Source organism: Schistocerca piceifrons, chromosome 5, assembly GCF_021461385.2.
Source record: "Schistocerca piceifrons isolate TAMUIC-IGC-003096 chromosome 5, iqSchPice1.1, whole genome shotgun sequence".
NCBI classification, from domain to species: Eukaryota; Metazoa; Arthropoda; class Insecta; order Orthoptera; family Acrididae; genus Schistocerca; species Schistocerca piceifrons.
Genome location: NC_060142.1, coordinates 627,432,114 through 627,448,369, shown reverse-complemented (window position 1 = coordinate 627,448,369; position 16,256 = coordinate 627,432,114). Strand labels below are relative to the sequence as shown.

At 44.4% G+C, this 16,256-nt stretch overlaps 1 protein-coding gene across 1 annotated transcript in view; it reads right to left on the bottom strand.

Moving 5' to 3' along the window:
- Positions 1-15,791, bottom strand: part of LOC124798517 (synaptic vesicle glycoprotein 2C-like) — a 525,025-nt gene extending 509,234 nt beyond the window's left edge. Inside the window, exon 1 of the mRNA XM_047261962.1 lies at positions 15,480-15,791. Coding sequence (XP_047117918.1) covers positions 15,480-15,552 — 73 coding nt within the window. The 5' untranslated portion in view covers positions 15,553-15,791. The remainder of the gene's footprint in view (positions 1-15,479) is intronic.
- Positions 15,792-16,256: the final 465 nt, after the last annotated feature.

Here is a 16,256-nt window from a genome sequence, read left to right as displayed (position 1 = left end):
GAGCAAATTTTGAAACTAGTTAATCCCTCCCTTCAACAAGTGATAGACATATTGGATAGACAGGACACACTGGACTGTGCTCAGGAATCTTTTGAAACTTCGCCAGCCGTGTGTAACATTAACCGGCCCGCTGGACGCGCTGCGCGGCCCGGTAACCGGGCCTCGCGCACGGCGACACAGCGACCGCCGCGTGCTAACCCAGAGGTGCCGCGCCAGCCCGCAACTGCAGTGAAATCATGCCCGCGGTGTGCTACTCGACATTCGCGTGAACATTGCCCGTCACGCCAAGCTATTTGCTTTTTCTGCAATAAGAAAGGACATGTTCAAAGTGTTTGCCAGAAAAAGCTCCGATCAGACAATCACAATCATTCCCGGCCCTTTGCTTCGCGCCGGAATCGAATCAAGGACACTCAGGCTCGTGGACCTTCGCCTATGGACATTCATGTCGTTAATTCCATTTCGTCCAGTGACACTTTCTCTAACAGTGACTGTGATCGTCCCACAAAAACTGTGCGTCGACGTCGCCGGAAATCACGTCAATTAGCAAGTGATTCTGTACCAGTGTCTGTTCCAATTGCACAAAACAGTCGCTCTTGTCGTCAGCAGGACAATAAACTTTTTGTGGACTTAGACTTTGAAGGCAAAGTGATACCATTCCAGCTCGATACCGGAGCTGCAGTTTCATTGCTCAATCACGACACATACAAACAACTGGGCGCACCTCCGTTGCGTTCCGCAAATGTTCAGCTAACTACATATTCCGGACAGAAAATTCCTGTGTTAGGGCAGTGCAGCCTTCTTGCAACATTCAAGGGACAAACAAAACTTGTGTCATTTTACGTTCTTCGTTCTTCTTCTGCAGTGAACTTATTTGGTCTAGATTTATTTAAGTTGTTTAACATGTCTATTGTAAATCAGGTCCTATCAGTGAATCAGACTGTGCCTACAGACAGTGTTTCTCGGCTGTGTGACGAATTTGCAGACGTTTTTGCACCGGGCTTAGGTTGCGCTAAAAACTATGAAGCACATTTAGAACTGAAGGTAAACGCGCAACCGAAATTTTTCAGGGCGCGCAATGTTCCCCACGCATTGCGTGATGAGGTCGCAAGAACGTTACACGATCTCGAATCACAGGGTGTAATTGAACGTGTGCAAGCTTCTCTCTGGGCCTCACCCTTAGTAATTTTGCCAAAACCTTCCGGAAAATTGAGACTTTGCGTGGACTTCAAGGCCACAGTGAATCCACAGCTAGTGACTGCTACTTTTCCTTTGCCCCGCCCGGAAGATCTTTTTGCTAAACTGTGCCCGGGAAAATATTTTTCAAAGTTGGACCTAGCCGATGCGTACTTGCAAATACCGGTGGACGACGAATCCCAGCGCGTATTGGTGGTTAACACGCATCTTGGATTATACCGCTTCAAAAGACTGCCATTCGAGTGTGCATCCGCCCCTGCCTTGTTTCAGCAATATTTACAAACTATTTGTGCGTCGGTCCCTACTGCAGCAAACTATCTGGACGATATAGTGATCTCCGGACAGACAGAAGAAGATCATCTTGCGAATTTACGAACATTATTTCAGGTCTTGCGGCAAAATGGTCTTCGCTTGAGGAAGGACAAATGTGTGTTTTTTGCTCGTGACTTACCATACCTGGGACATGTCCTTAATGCCCAAGGCATACATCCAAGTCCAGAGCACCTCCGTGCCATACACGATTTGCCTTCCCCTCAAAATCTGAAACAGCTACAGAGTGTGTTGGGTAAAATTAACTATTATCATAAATATGTGCGCAATGCCTCTTCCATTTCAGCTCCGCTTCATCGCTTACGCCGTAAAGGTGTTCCGTTCGTCTGGACGACGGAATGTGAACGCGCCTTTCGCCAGTTGAAATCGGCGTTGCTTTCTAATACTTGCCTTACGCATTCGATCCCCGGACACCCCTTTTGTTGATGGTAGATGCATCGGATTTCGGGATCGGTGCTGTACTTGCGCACAAAGTTGGCTCCCATGATCGCCCTATTGCCTTTGCGTCCAAATTGCTCTCGTCTGCGCAAAGAAATTATTCACAGATAGAGAAAGAAGCTTTGGCTCTCGTGTTTGGTGTTACTAAGTTCCATGATTTCTTGTATGGTCGTCACTTTACCATCATCACCGACCACAAACCTTTGACATCGCTTTTTCATCCGACCAAGCCTGTACCTCCACGTACAGCGCAGAAATTCATTCGCTGGTCTATTTTCCTCTCGCAGTACCGCTACGATATCTTGTATCGGTCCACTGCTAAGCACGGAAACGCCGATGCGTTGTCCCGTTTGCCTGTTGCTGAGGATAAAGCATTCGATTCTTCCGAACTTGCTTGCATGTTCATTGATTCGGAAACCGATGAAGTGGTCGAATCGTTTCCGATTGATTTTCGTCGTGTCGCTACAGCCACAGCTGCTGACCCTGTCCTTGCTACTGTTTTACGTTTTGTTGCTACGCAATGGCCTTTGTCAAAGTCTCGGATCGAGGATCCGTTGGTTCGCCGATTTTTTGCTCACAAGGAGAGACTTTTTGTTCGACGTGGTGTTTTGTTGTTGCGTTCTGATAATGATCAGTCCAGAGTCGTGGTCCCACGTTCGTTATAGTCCTCTGTTTTACGGCTTCTTCACCAAGGTCATTGGGGTATAGTGCGAACGAAACAACTTGCTCGTCAGCACTGTACTTGGTTCGGAATCGATGCTGCGATTACGAATATGTGTTCTTCGTGCCCGGCGTGTGCCGAACAACAATCCGCACCGCCGCGGAAAGTCTTTGCGTGGCCAAAAGCCACTTCCCCTTGGCAACGCTTGCACATTGATTTTGCTGGTCCATTCTGGAATGCTCGATGGTTGGTTCTGGTCGACGCCTTCAGTAATTTTCCTTTTGTTGTCCGGATGTCTTCCACGACGTCCTCCGCCACCATCCAAGCGTTGTCTGCTATCTTTTGCATTGAAGGTCTTCCGCAGACTATTGTTTCCGACAATGGCCCACAATTCATGTCCGCAGAATTTCAGTCATTCTGCCAGGCCAATGGTATTCAACATCTGACATCCGCGCCGTTTTCGCCTCAGTCCAACGGTGCCGCTGAACGATTGGTCCGGACTTTCAAGTCACAGATGTTGAAATTGAAAGAGTCGCATTCTCGGGAGGACGCATTGTTGCTCTTTTTGTCTTCGTCTCGCTCTCAGCCCCGAGATGGTCGCTCGCCGGCTGAGTTGCTCCACGGTCGTCCTCATCGCACCTTGATGTCTTTGCTGCATCCGCCGCATCAGGTTCTTGTGCAGCGGCAGCCTCCTGCTTTTGCTCCAGGCGACGTTGTATTTTATCGCAACTATCGAGGTTCACGGCGTTGGCTCGCAGGGCGCATTCTTCGCTGCCTCGGCCGCGCGATGTATTTGGTTTTGGGGGCCTCTGGTGAGGTGCGTCGGCATCTCAATCAGCTGCGCCTCTGTCGTCGCTCGGGTTCTGCCGCTCCCCGTCTGCTTTCAGCGACGGTGCCGTCCGGTCAGCGCCCTGGGGACCCATCTACTGGCTCGCCTCATCCCCAGGTGTTACCGACGATGCCTTCCATTTTGCCCGATGGCGACGCGCCGCCGCCGCTGCAGCAGCAGCAGCCGCCGCCGCCGCCGCCGCTTGTTCTCCCGCCGCCGGCGCCCGCATTCGACGCTTCGTTGCAGCCGCCAAGCGCCTCCCAGGGTCACGCGCCGCCGATCGCTTCCCGTGACCAGCTGTCCTCCGCCATGGAACTCCCGACCGCTCCGGACCACATGACGTCATCGCGCGTCGGCTACCCCGACGCAATGGAGGTCGACACTTTGGCCCCTCCTGTTTCTTTACGGGCGCATACACCGCATGTTGACGTGCACCCTGGACTAGTTTTGCAGGCGTTTCCTAGCTCCCCTCGGACCGGATGGCCGGGTGCGGGTGGCACAGCCTCGCCTGTTGTTAGGCTCCCCACCTCATCGCATACGTCAACATGTGGTCCTCCCCACGGCGGGCGGAAGCCTTATCTCACGACCGTTCGCCGATTTGCGGGGGAGGAATGTGGTGTCACCGCCAGACACCACACTTGCTAGGTGGTAGCTTAAATCGGCCGCGGTCCATGTAGTACATGTCGGACCCGCGTGTCGCCACTGTGATCGCAGACCTAGCGCCACCACCTAGGCAGGTCTCGTGATACGAGAGTGGAATCGCCCCAGTTGTACGAGAACCAAGCTACCGCCCAGTTGTACGCGAACCTAGCTATCGCCCAGTTGTACGAAGCCTTTCTCTCTCATTAGCCGAGAGACATAATAGCCATCAGCTAAGTTAATGGCTACGAACTAGCAAGGAGCCATTTGTATCAGTGCCTATAGCTTACGAGTAATCAAGAGAGATGTATTCCAAGGAATTATTAAAAGTTAAGTAAAAAGCATCTACATACTTTTCTTCTTATTCATTCATAAGTTTTTATGTTCCAGACTTCACGCCCGTATGCTTATTGCCGTGCGTGCACTATCGGCCACAGCGTTAGTTTAGCATTCCTTTTCAGCAATCAACATCACGGTGTCGGTCCAGCTACCGACACTACACCCGTGACCTTTCGTAATGCATTCCCGCACTCTAACCACTTGGCCACACCAAACAACAGACACCCAGTGCTCATTTTTTGTAGTATTGTGCAGAGGAACGTAGGCTGACTTCATTGCCAAACAGTGCTGCGTAAGTCATAAATGCGTGGTAGTTTGGAAGGTTTCCAATATCAGGCTTCACATAATTGCTTTCCATTGTTATTTGAAAGTTGTAAACACGTTTCGCCAGTTACTAACTAACCCATTTGTGGGAAAAACTACACAAAGATACTAGTAATGTCAGTTCACACTCATGTAATATACGTAAGTTGAGCCGATGTTTTGATATTTAATGATCTTTAAACTCTTATTTGCAGCCGGCCGCGGTGGTCTAGCGGTTCTAGGCGCTCAGTCAGGAATCGCGCGACTGCTACGTCGCAGGTTCGAATCCTGCCTCGGGCATGGATGTGTGTGATGTCCTTAGGTTAGTTAGGTTGAAGTAGTTCTAAGTTCTAGGGGACTGATGACCACAGATGTTAAGTCCCATACTGCTCAGAGCCATTTGAACCATTTGAATCTTATTTGCATAAAAATAACACGTATTTTAAGAGAATATTGACCGAAAACCTTTTATTTATATATAATCATTCACAGTAACAACCTAACCTAACCATATTTCTAACAAAGGAAAATAGTCTATTATGAACTCACTTTCCAACCGGATGCGTGCTCTGGTGATTCTTTAGTAATACAATCACTAAATCCAAAGCTAAAACTGCTAAATATGTTTAAAATAACAAATTATAGCTGTACATAAACCACAGCTCACCGATCGACAGGGCCAGATCGAAATGCAAAACCTCTCGGTACAATTGACATAAAATCGGTGGGACGACCGTTCGGTAACAAATCTCAGAAGCTTACTGAATAGTATATTTCGATAAATAACCGAAAATGACGTCACTACCGAGACTAACCTACCACACCGATCGGTATGAACGATACCGAATAGGGCCCCTAGAGTCTCCAGAGGGTTCTCAGACTGTTCGGCGATGACGAACGGAACTGTGTTTTATAGTATGAGTTACCTGGAATAATTTCTGTGTAAATCAAGGAGCATTGTACAAAACGGACCAACCAAATGGGCGGTTGCAGCTGTTAAGGTACTGGTGCCGTATTCGGGAGGATGGAATTTTCCTGTCTAGCCATGCCGATCTGGGTTTTCCTGTGTTGCTCAAAGTCTTCAGACAAACGCTGGGATGGGTCGCTCATCAAGGCTGTGGTCGACCACAAGTCTTATCCTCGGAAGCCACCTGTCCTATCCCCATAAACCAGTGATGTATTGTGTGTTGCATATTTTTAGGTATTAAATTGGATTATATCATTGTGAGATGATTATTGGATTAATAGAAAAGATTAATAAAAAAGACAAATGAATTGAGGCATGGAGCGCGGGAACACCCCTTCCCCTCGCGCGTCCGTCTGTGGTCTATGTCATGGTCCTTCCGAAAGATATTACCTTACCTGTCACTAAATTGTTGCCAGCCTTGTCGTGTTTCACAGTTCGCCGTTTATGGTCTCCCAGTTTCTTTCATTTTTATGTATAGAATCAGTGAGAGAAGAGAATGTTCTAATGAAACAACATCCTCATTATGAGCAAGAAACTCGTGAGAAAACCCTACTATTGACAATGTTTCAGCCGAATAAATCGAAATGACAAGAAAACGCGAATCAGTAGTTACATAAATGGTTGTTGTTGTTGTGGTCTTCAGTCCTGAGACTGGTTTGATACAGCTCTCCACGCTACTCTATCCTGTGCAAGCTTCTTCATCTCCCAGTACCTACTGCAACCTACATCCTTCTGAATCTGCTTAGTGTGTTGATCTCTTGGTCTTCCTCTACGATTTTTACCCTCCACGCTGCCCTCCAATGCTAAATTTGTGATCCCTTGATGCCTCGAAACATGTCCTACCAACCGATCCCTTCTTCTAGTCAAGTTGTGCCACAAACTTCTCTTCTCCCCAATTCTATTCAATACCTCATTAGTTACGTGATCTACCCACCTTATCTTCAGCATTCTTCTGTAGCACCACATTTCGAAAGCTTCTATTCTCTTCTTGTCCTAACTGGTTATCGTCCATGTTTCACTTCCATACATGGCTACACTCCATACAAATACTTTCAGAAACGACTTCCTGACTCTTAAATCTATACTCGATGTTAACAAATTTCTCTTCTTCAGAAACGATTTCCTTGCCATTGCCAGTCTACATTTTATATCCTCTCTACTTCGACCATCATCAGTTATTTAACTCCCTAAATAGCAAAACTCCTTTACTACCTTAAGCGTCTCATTTCCTAATCTAATCCCCTCAGCATCACCCGATTTAATTTGACTACATTCCATTATCCTCGTTTTGCTTTTGTTGATGTTCATCTTATATCCTCCTTTCAAGACACTGTCCATTCCGTTAAACTGCTCTTCCAAGTCCTTTGCTGTCTCTGACAGAATTACAATGTCATCGGCGAACCTCAAAGTTTTTATTTCTTCTCCATGGATTTTAATACCTACTCCGAATTTTTCTTTTGTTTCCTAGAAACGTAGGTTTGCCTTTTCTTAAATCTTTCTTCTAAGATAAGTCGTAAGGTTAGTATTGCCTCACGTGTTCCAACATTTCTACGGAATCCAAACTGATCTTCCCCGAGGTCCGCTTCTACCAGTTTTTCCATTCGTCTGTAAAGAATTCGCGTTAGTATTTTGCAGCTGTGACTTATTAAACTGATAGATCGGTAATTTTCACATCTGTCAACACCTGCTTTCTTTGGGATTGGAATTATTATATTCTTCTTGAAGTCTGTGGATATTTCGCCTGTCTCATACATCTTGTTCACCAGATGGTAGAGTTTTGTCATGACTGGCTCTCCCAAGGCCATCAGTAGTTCTAATGGAATGTTGTCTACTCCAGGGGCCTTGTTTCGACTCAGGTCTTTCAGTGCTCTGTCAAACTCTTCACGCAGTATCTTATCTCCCATTTCATCTTCATCTACATCCTCTTCCATTTCCATAAAATTGTCCTCAAGTACATTGCCCTTGTATAAACCCTCTATATACTCCTTCCACCTTTCTGCCTTCCCTTCTTTGCTTAGAACTGGGTTGCCATCTGAGCTCTTGATATTCATACAAGTGGTTCTCTTCTCTCCAAAGGTCTCTTTAATTTTCCTGTAGGCAGTATCTATCTTACCCCTAGTGAGACAAGCCTCTACATCCTTACATTTGTCCTCTAGCCATCCCTGCTTAGCCATTTTGCAGTTCTTGTCGATCTCATTTTTGAGACGTTTGTATTCCTTTTTGCCTGCTTCATTTACTGCATTTTTATATTTTCTCCTTTCATGAATTAAATTCAATATTTCTTCTGTTACCCAAGGGTTTCTATTAGCCCTCGTCTTTTTACCTACTTGATCCTCTGCTGCCTTCACTACTTCATCCCTCAGAGCTACCCATTCTTCTTCTACTGTATTTCTTTCCCCCATTCCCGTCAATTGTTCCCTTATGCTCTCCCTGAAACTCTGTACAACTTCTGGTTCTTTCAGTTTATCCAGGTACCATCTCCTTAAATTCCCGCCTTTTTGCAGTTTCTTCAGTTTCAATCTGCAGTTCATAACCAATAGATTGTGGTCAGAATCCACATCTGCCCCTGGAAATGTCTTACAATTTAAAACCTGGTTCCTAAATCTCTGTCTTACCATTATATAATCTATCTGATACCTTTTAGTATCTCCAGGATTCTTCCAGGTATACAACCTTCTTTCATGATTCTTGAACCAAGTGTTAGCTATGATCAAGTTATGCTCTGTGCAAAATTCTACAAGGCGGCTTCCTCTTTCATTTCTTCCCCCCAGTCCATATTCACCTACTATGTTTCCTTCTCTCCCTTTTCCTACTGACGAATTACAGTCACCCATGACTATTAAATTTTCGTCTCCCTTCACTACCTGAATAATTTCTTTTATCTAATCATACATTTCACCAATTTCTTCATCATCTGCAGAGCTAGTTGGCATACAAACTTGTACTACTGTAGTAGGCATGGGCTTTGTGTCTATCTTTGTCACAATAATGCGTTCACTATGCTGTTTGTTGTAGCTAACCCGCACTCCTATTTTTTTATTCATTATTAAACCTACTCCTCCATTACCCCTATTTGATTTTGTATTTATAACCCTGTAATCACCTGACCAAAAGTCTTATTCCTCCTGCCACCGAACTTCACTAATTCCCACTATATCTAACTTTAACCTATCCATTTCCCTTTTTAAATTTTCTAACCTACCTGCCCGATTAAGGGATCTGACATTCCACGCTCCGATCCGTAGAATGCCAGTTTTCTTTCTCCTGATAACGACGTCCTCTTGAGTAGTCCCCGCCCGGAGATCCGAATGGGGGACTATTTTACCTCCGGAATATTTTACCCAAGAGGACGCCATCGTCATTTAATCATACATAAATGGTACCAGTATTAATTTATTACCGATACATGTGGTAGGGTAACCATTTACTCACGAGTCGAGAATCTGGCTTTGTTATTTCACCAGTTCCAGTGCACTGAAGATGACAGACACTTTAACATACTTACTTTTCTAGAGCTTTTTCGTCACAGTTACGACGCTGACGTAACTACTTATTTGAAAATATTTTTAGGACGGCGCGAGCTATTTTGTCTGCACAGTCGCTGCCGCTGCAGAGTTCCTGTCGGGAGCAGCTTCTCAGCTGCGGGCAGTGCACAGACACAGTACATCGTCCTACCGTCTCAAATGGTACCGCAGGAAAATACTGCACAAGTACTGCCAATGCTCAGTCACAAGCGCGCCGTAGAACGGTTCCGTTAAGCAGGCGTATAGAAGTTTACCCTCCGCCTTCGACGAACTGTGCTGCATCTACATCTACATACATACTCCGCAATACACCATACGGTGCGTGGCGGAGGGTACCTCGTACCACAACTAGAATCTTCTTTCCCTGTTCCAATCCCAACCAGAATGATGGAAAAATGACTGCCTATAAGCCTCTGTACGAGCCCTAATCTCTCTTATCTTATCTTTCTGGTCTTTCCGCGAAATGTAAGTTGGCGGCAGTAAAATTGTACTGCAGTCAGCCTCAAATGCTGGTTCTCTAAATTTCCTCAGTAGCGATTCACGAAAAGAACGCCTCCTTTCCTCTAGAGACTCCCACCCGAGTTCCTGAAGCATTTCCGTAACACTCGCGTGATGATAAAACCTATCAGTAACAAATCTAGCAGCCCGCCTCTGAATTGATTCTATGTCCTCCCTCAATCCGACCCGATAGGGATCCCAAACGCTCGAGCAGTACTCAAGAATAGGTCGTATTAGTGTTTTATAAGCGTCTCCATGGAGAAGAAATAAAAACTTTGAGGTTCGCCGATGACATTGTAATTCTGTCAGACAGCAAAGGACTTGGAAGAGCAGTTGAACGGAATGGACAGTGTCATGAAAGGAGGGTATAAGATGAACATCAACAAAAGCAAAACGAGGATAATGGAATGTAGTTGAATTAAGTCGGGTGATGCTGAGGGAAATAGATTAGGAAATGAGACACTTAAAGTAGTAAAGGAGTTTTGCTATTTGGGGAGCAAAATAACTGATGATGGTCGAAGTAGAGAGGATATAAAATGTAGACTGGCAATGGCAAGGAAAGCGTTTCTGAAGAAGAGAAATTTGTTAACATCGAGTATTGATTTAAGTGCCAGGAAGTCGTTTCTGAAAGTATTTGTATGGAGCGTGGCCATGTATGGAATGAAACATGGACGATAACTAGTTTGGACAAGAAGAGAACAGAAGCTTTCGAAATGTGGTGCTACAGAAGAATGCTGAAGATTAGATGGGTAGATCATATAACTAATGAGGAGGTATTGAATAGGATTGGGGAGAAGAGAAGTTTGTGGCTCAACTTAACTAGAAAAAGTGATCGGTTGGTAGGACATGTTTCGAGGCATCAAGGGATCACCAATTTAGTATTGGAGGGCAGCGTGGAGGGTAAAAATCGTAGAGGGAGACCAAGAGATGAATACGCTAAACAGATTCAGAAGGATGTAGGTTGCAGTAGGTACTGGGAGATGATGAAGCTTGCACAGGATAGAGTAGCATGGAGAGCTGCATCAAACCAGTCTCAGGACTGAAGACCACAACAACAACAACAACAACAACAAGCGGTCTCCTTTATAGATGAACCACATCTTCCCAAAATTCTACCAATGAACCGAAGACGACTATCCGCCTTCCCCACAACTGCCATTACACGCTTGTCCTACTTCATATCGCTCTGCAATGTTACGCCCAAATATTTAATCGACGTGACTGTGTCAAGCGCTACACTACCAATGGAGTATTCAAACATTACGAGATTCTTTTTCCTATTCATCTGCATTAATTTACATTTATCTATATTTAGAGTTAGGTGCCATTCTTTACACCAATCACAAATCCTGTCCAAGTCATCTTGTATCCTACAGTCACTCAGCGACGACACCTTCCCGTACGCCACAGCATCATCAGAAAACAGCCGCACATTGCTATCCACCCTATCCAAAAGATCATTTATGTAGATAGAAAACAACAGCGTACCTACCACACTTCCCTGGGGCGCTCCAGATGATACCCTCACCTCCGATGAACACTCACCATCGAGGACAACGTACTGGGTTCTATTACTTAAGAAGTTCTGTTCACTTCTCAGACATCGTCACTCATTTACTGTAATTATTTGCTCTTAGTGGCTTTTTCTCTCTTTGAATATTCTTGCTTTTTGCACATTTTTGTCTGTTATTTTGAGTTTCAGTGACTGCTTGCCCCATCATATGAGCATGAGGAAAATTCCGTGACAGAATACCAGTAACCGAGAAACATCGTGCGACCTTCAGTGGGACATGGGCTTCGTAGATTGGCAACAGTGTCATCACATTTAACAACTTCTGGATACCTCACAGTAAATTCTGTTTCAGCCTCCACGTACACCATGCAATTTACGATAAAATCCAGTTTACAATGATAGACAGTGAACAGATTTCTACCGAGATACACTTTCAGAGCATGTCGTGTCAGAAATGGGCAATCGTTTAACATTAGTAGGGTCTCACCTACACACGAAATTTCGCATGGAAGAGAGTGTCTCGAAATGTCTTCATCTGTTGATCAATCAATTTAATGTGCCGAGTTAAAACTGTATCACACCAGCCAAGATCTGCGTTCGAATCCCGTTACAGCCATAGTTCTATCTCCTTACACATAGCAGTAATGTAGTAAAATAATTAATTTTCATCTGTTACTTAGTTTTCAACAAAAGGCATGGACCTCATTATTAGTTCAAATGGCTCTGAGCGCTATGGGACTTAACATCTGAGGTCATCAGTCCCCTAGAACTTAGAACTAATTAAACCTAACTAACCTAAGGACATCACACACATCCATGCCCGAGGCAGGATTCGAACCTGCGACCGTAGCGGTCGCGCGGTTCCAGACTGTAGTGCCTAGAACCGCTCGGCCACTCCAGCTGGCCCTCATTATTAGTCATCAAAATTTAGCATACCAAGTATGTTATTCACCACGTGACATTACCCATCCAAAGAGTCTAACAAGAGAAGTCAAATTACCAACATTTCTGTGTTTGTAAACAAGAGTGGTGTGCCATGACGAGAGCGAAGCTCGAAAAAGTACAAATATCTTACCTTCCACGCCTACTTCACTCATGAAATCATAAAAACGTAACAAAAACACACACACGATACATGTGACTTAACTGAATTCTGGTTCTCGTCGACTTTCAGGACTTCTCACTGTAACACCTATTTTTGACCTATTTTGTATCTGTATTGATATTTCTATGTCACTTTGTAGAATTGCTTATCTATAATGTTGTATCTGTCATGGAAATTCTTTGACTATGTATACATGTTTCAGTTATGTGAAACTTTTGAATGATGATGTTTAAATTATGCTTGTGGATTCAAATAACTAATAGGACGATTGATATGTAATGTACTGTAAATGACTTGGTCTGTAGTTAGGGAAAATAGGGGTGAATGTAGATGTGAAGATGTGGGGAAGCCCCCAGCTACGGCAGTAGTTAAAAACAGTCTTGGTTGCAATTTTAGTTTTATTTTTCAACGACGCGTTTCGCCTTATTTATGCATCTTCAGGTTATGTGCCTAAATAACGCAAAACGCGTCGTTGAAAAATAAAAAAAATAAAATTGCAACCAAGACTGTTTTTAATCAAGTTTGCTGTATGTCACATATGGATTGGAAGAATTTCTATGGTAATGGTGAGGTTGGCACGCAAGTGTCAAGTTGTCCTTTGTGACGGGTAGGAAGTCAGGGCTGAGCAGTGCTCTGGTTAACATCTCGTTAACAGCGGCGAATAATTGTGGCTCATATTCCTCGAGTTTTGAGGCCAGAAGAGCTTAAGGGCAGTATTTATGGGCCTTGGATGCTGCGTTTGGTGATACCACTATCATGGCATGGTTTTTGGCCCTAAAGATATAATTTCGACGCCAAGAAGATATGTAACTGGACGAGGCCAACAGTATTGCTATTATTGCGTCACCGCTAGGTTGATAGCCACTGCAAATTAGCCACCAGTACCGCCAGCCTTCCACCAAATTGTTTATATTTGGCACTCTGTTAATGGACGAGGTATTTGTGAATTTTGGTTGATTTTAATAATAATCGTGGTGTTGCTAAAAACTCTATCTTACACCCGTGATTATCCCAAATCACAAACCTGGACAGGAATCCCAGCCTAGTGAATGTAATTGCGAGTCTCCTAATTTATTATGAGAAAGTGGTTGAACTTGAATTTAATGTTGTGTTGTCAGTTGCACAGCCAATAATACGTTTGATTAGGTCAAAAGACTGCTTATGAAAGCATATTTGTTATTTAAAGAGTTATTGTTTGTTGTGCTTTAATTAATTAATAGTTAATGATAAGAGTATTTACCATTTCTCATACATACTGGTGTAGTTTTGTTAACGAACATGGGTCTTCAAACAAAGTTTAAGGGTCCGCATGTACTAGGCTAGTTAGTTAATGAAGCAATGCAAAGGCTCCTTCAGAGCCAGGGTAGTTAGATTTGCATTTTGTTTGGGTGCTTCAATCCGAGTTTAAGTAAGAACTGTTTACTGTGTCATCTATTCTAATGCAAGCTGGTTAACGCACAGGCGTAGAGATACTGTACTAAGCAATGAAGTTACAGACTGTGATCATCATCAGAGCCCCTGATAGCCGGCCGTTGTGGTCGAGCGGTTCTAGGCACTTCAGTCAAACCGCGCGACCGCTGCGGTCGCAGGTTCGAATCCTGCCTCGGGCATGGATGTGTGTGATGTCCTTAGGTTAGTTAGGTTTAAGTAGTTCTAAGTTCTAGGGGACTGATGAACTCAGATGTTAAGTCCCATAGTGCTCAGAGCCATTTGAACCCTGATTTAAATTCAGAATCATTTCAAGCTTTTCCCTGTTCAGTATTGCCACTTGTTTCATGTGTGTCGATAATAGGTTTTATAAACAGTTACACCAAGTTCATTTAAGGTAAGTGTTGTTGAGAGGCACTGTCTCATTGGCCATTTGTTTGTTAGCAACGCATTTATCTGCAAGTTTAGGTTACTGTGTTGTAGTGTGAACAGATGTATGGAAAGAGTTTAGTGTGTGTGTGTGTGTGTGTGTGTGTGTGTGTGTCTAGGAAGGTTAGCTTAGCCTTAGCACTACCTTCTGCTTTATCATTTTGATTGACACAAGAATGCCTAATTAGGCTGGCTACAGGTTTTAATGTGTAATGTTACAGTTTGCTGGGAGAACGTCCACTCCTGACCCACCGCTTACTGTTGATTTTACTCTGTTGGAGAGTTTCGGAAATGAATCCCAGTTTGATTGCTCTGTTTCCATTAGGTTAACTCACGGTCACAGCTACTCAAAAATTCGTCGCAGAGGTGTAACGTTAGCATCGATTGCCGTAGAAGGTGGTCCGTGGTACTGTTACACCACCCAGCAGTTATTGAACAAAACCATGAAAACTATTTTCTCTATGAAGTGTTAGATTCCGAGCTCTTCATTAACGGATGAAGTCTTTCAAAGCAAATATTCCGAAAATAAATCGAATTCACTGCTCGTTAGCATGGTCAACACTTGTCTCGATAATTTTTCTTTCACTGTTGTCATTCGCGAACTATCATGTTGAAAAAGAAAGTACCACATACGATAATAGACTAATTACCGGTACGTCAAAACTACCGGATAAACGACACGTAAATTAATCTTTGTGATCTTTCACTGATTCCCCTGAAACTGCAAACGAAGTATATTCGTTAAATTTATTGGTTAGATAGTACTCTAAGTTTAAGAACAGTTACCGATCTCCTCTGTTTGTTGTTGCCTGCAGGTGGCAAAAGTTTACACTAATGTCAAGCTACGACTTTCGCGGACTGAATGGTTCATATTTGTTAGCATCTAATGAAGAAAATCATAGTCACTTAAGTTATACTGTTGCACTTGATATACGTGAATTAACGCTGTTCGAAAGACTGTTACAATGTGTAAATTCTTCCATGTTTGTTACCCTGTAGTCAATGTACTACAACTGAAACGTATATTAGATTATCCCGATCTTCCCAGAGCCTCATAACGGATTCTTAAGTTGCGAGATTGGATATGCAGGTTTGATACTAATCTCAGATTCAAAACGATTAGCGGTATGTTGCTCGTACACTGTACGAAAGTCTTAAAATATGTAAATCGTTCCGTGTTGAAGAGTGAGTGTTTATAACAGAGGTGTGTACATTAGATCAGCCGGATGGTCCCAGGGCCGTTTTTACAGTGGCTTATCGGAAGATACGGAACGTGACTTACACAAGCGTTCCAACTCTGCTGACGTTTCTGCCGGCGCCGCCGCGCTGACCTTGGCCGCAGAAGCCGCTGGCATCTTTCCCGCCGGCCTTGCTAGCAGCTGGCGTTCCCCGCTTTATCGGCAGGCGCTACTTCTCGCAGCAGACCTCTGCAAACTGCGTTTCAGTTCCGAGCTCGTGAGCGCACGGCGCTACTGCGTGAACGGCTCTCGCGGCTCCTTCGTCACGAGCGGCGGCCTCGCGGCTTACTGGCGGACTCTCCGAACAACAGAATAAACAGCGGACAGCCGCCGATACCGGCCGGTCGCTCACGGACCGGATCTACGTCACCAGCTGCGTCGTCTGACGCGCAAATCTATCGCCGCGCACGCCAGTCTGCGCCACTGGATACACCGCGCCGAGTCTGAATGCTGACTCACTTTTAGACGACCTGTGCGGCGCTGTGTTGCTGCTGACGGACAGAATATGTTGCGCGTAACCCGGATGGGTGCTTCATTCGAAAGATCGCACGTGTCCAATGTTGCTCGTGAACAATCTGTAGGTTAACGACAATACATCTAAAGCAACTGTATATCTGCACGTTACACGACTCAACAAGTTTAACGTTTTCTTCTTTCGTAATAAGACCGAAAAGCAACAAAGCAAGATGAAATTTGTGTGTAGAGGAACTTAAAAAATGTTATGTACACCACTAACACTCATATTTTTTAATAACAAAAGTAGTTCGCACAGAACTTTGATTGTGGTACTTGGACGGAACGATGCGAAGAACGAACTACAA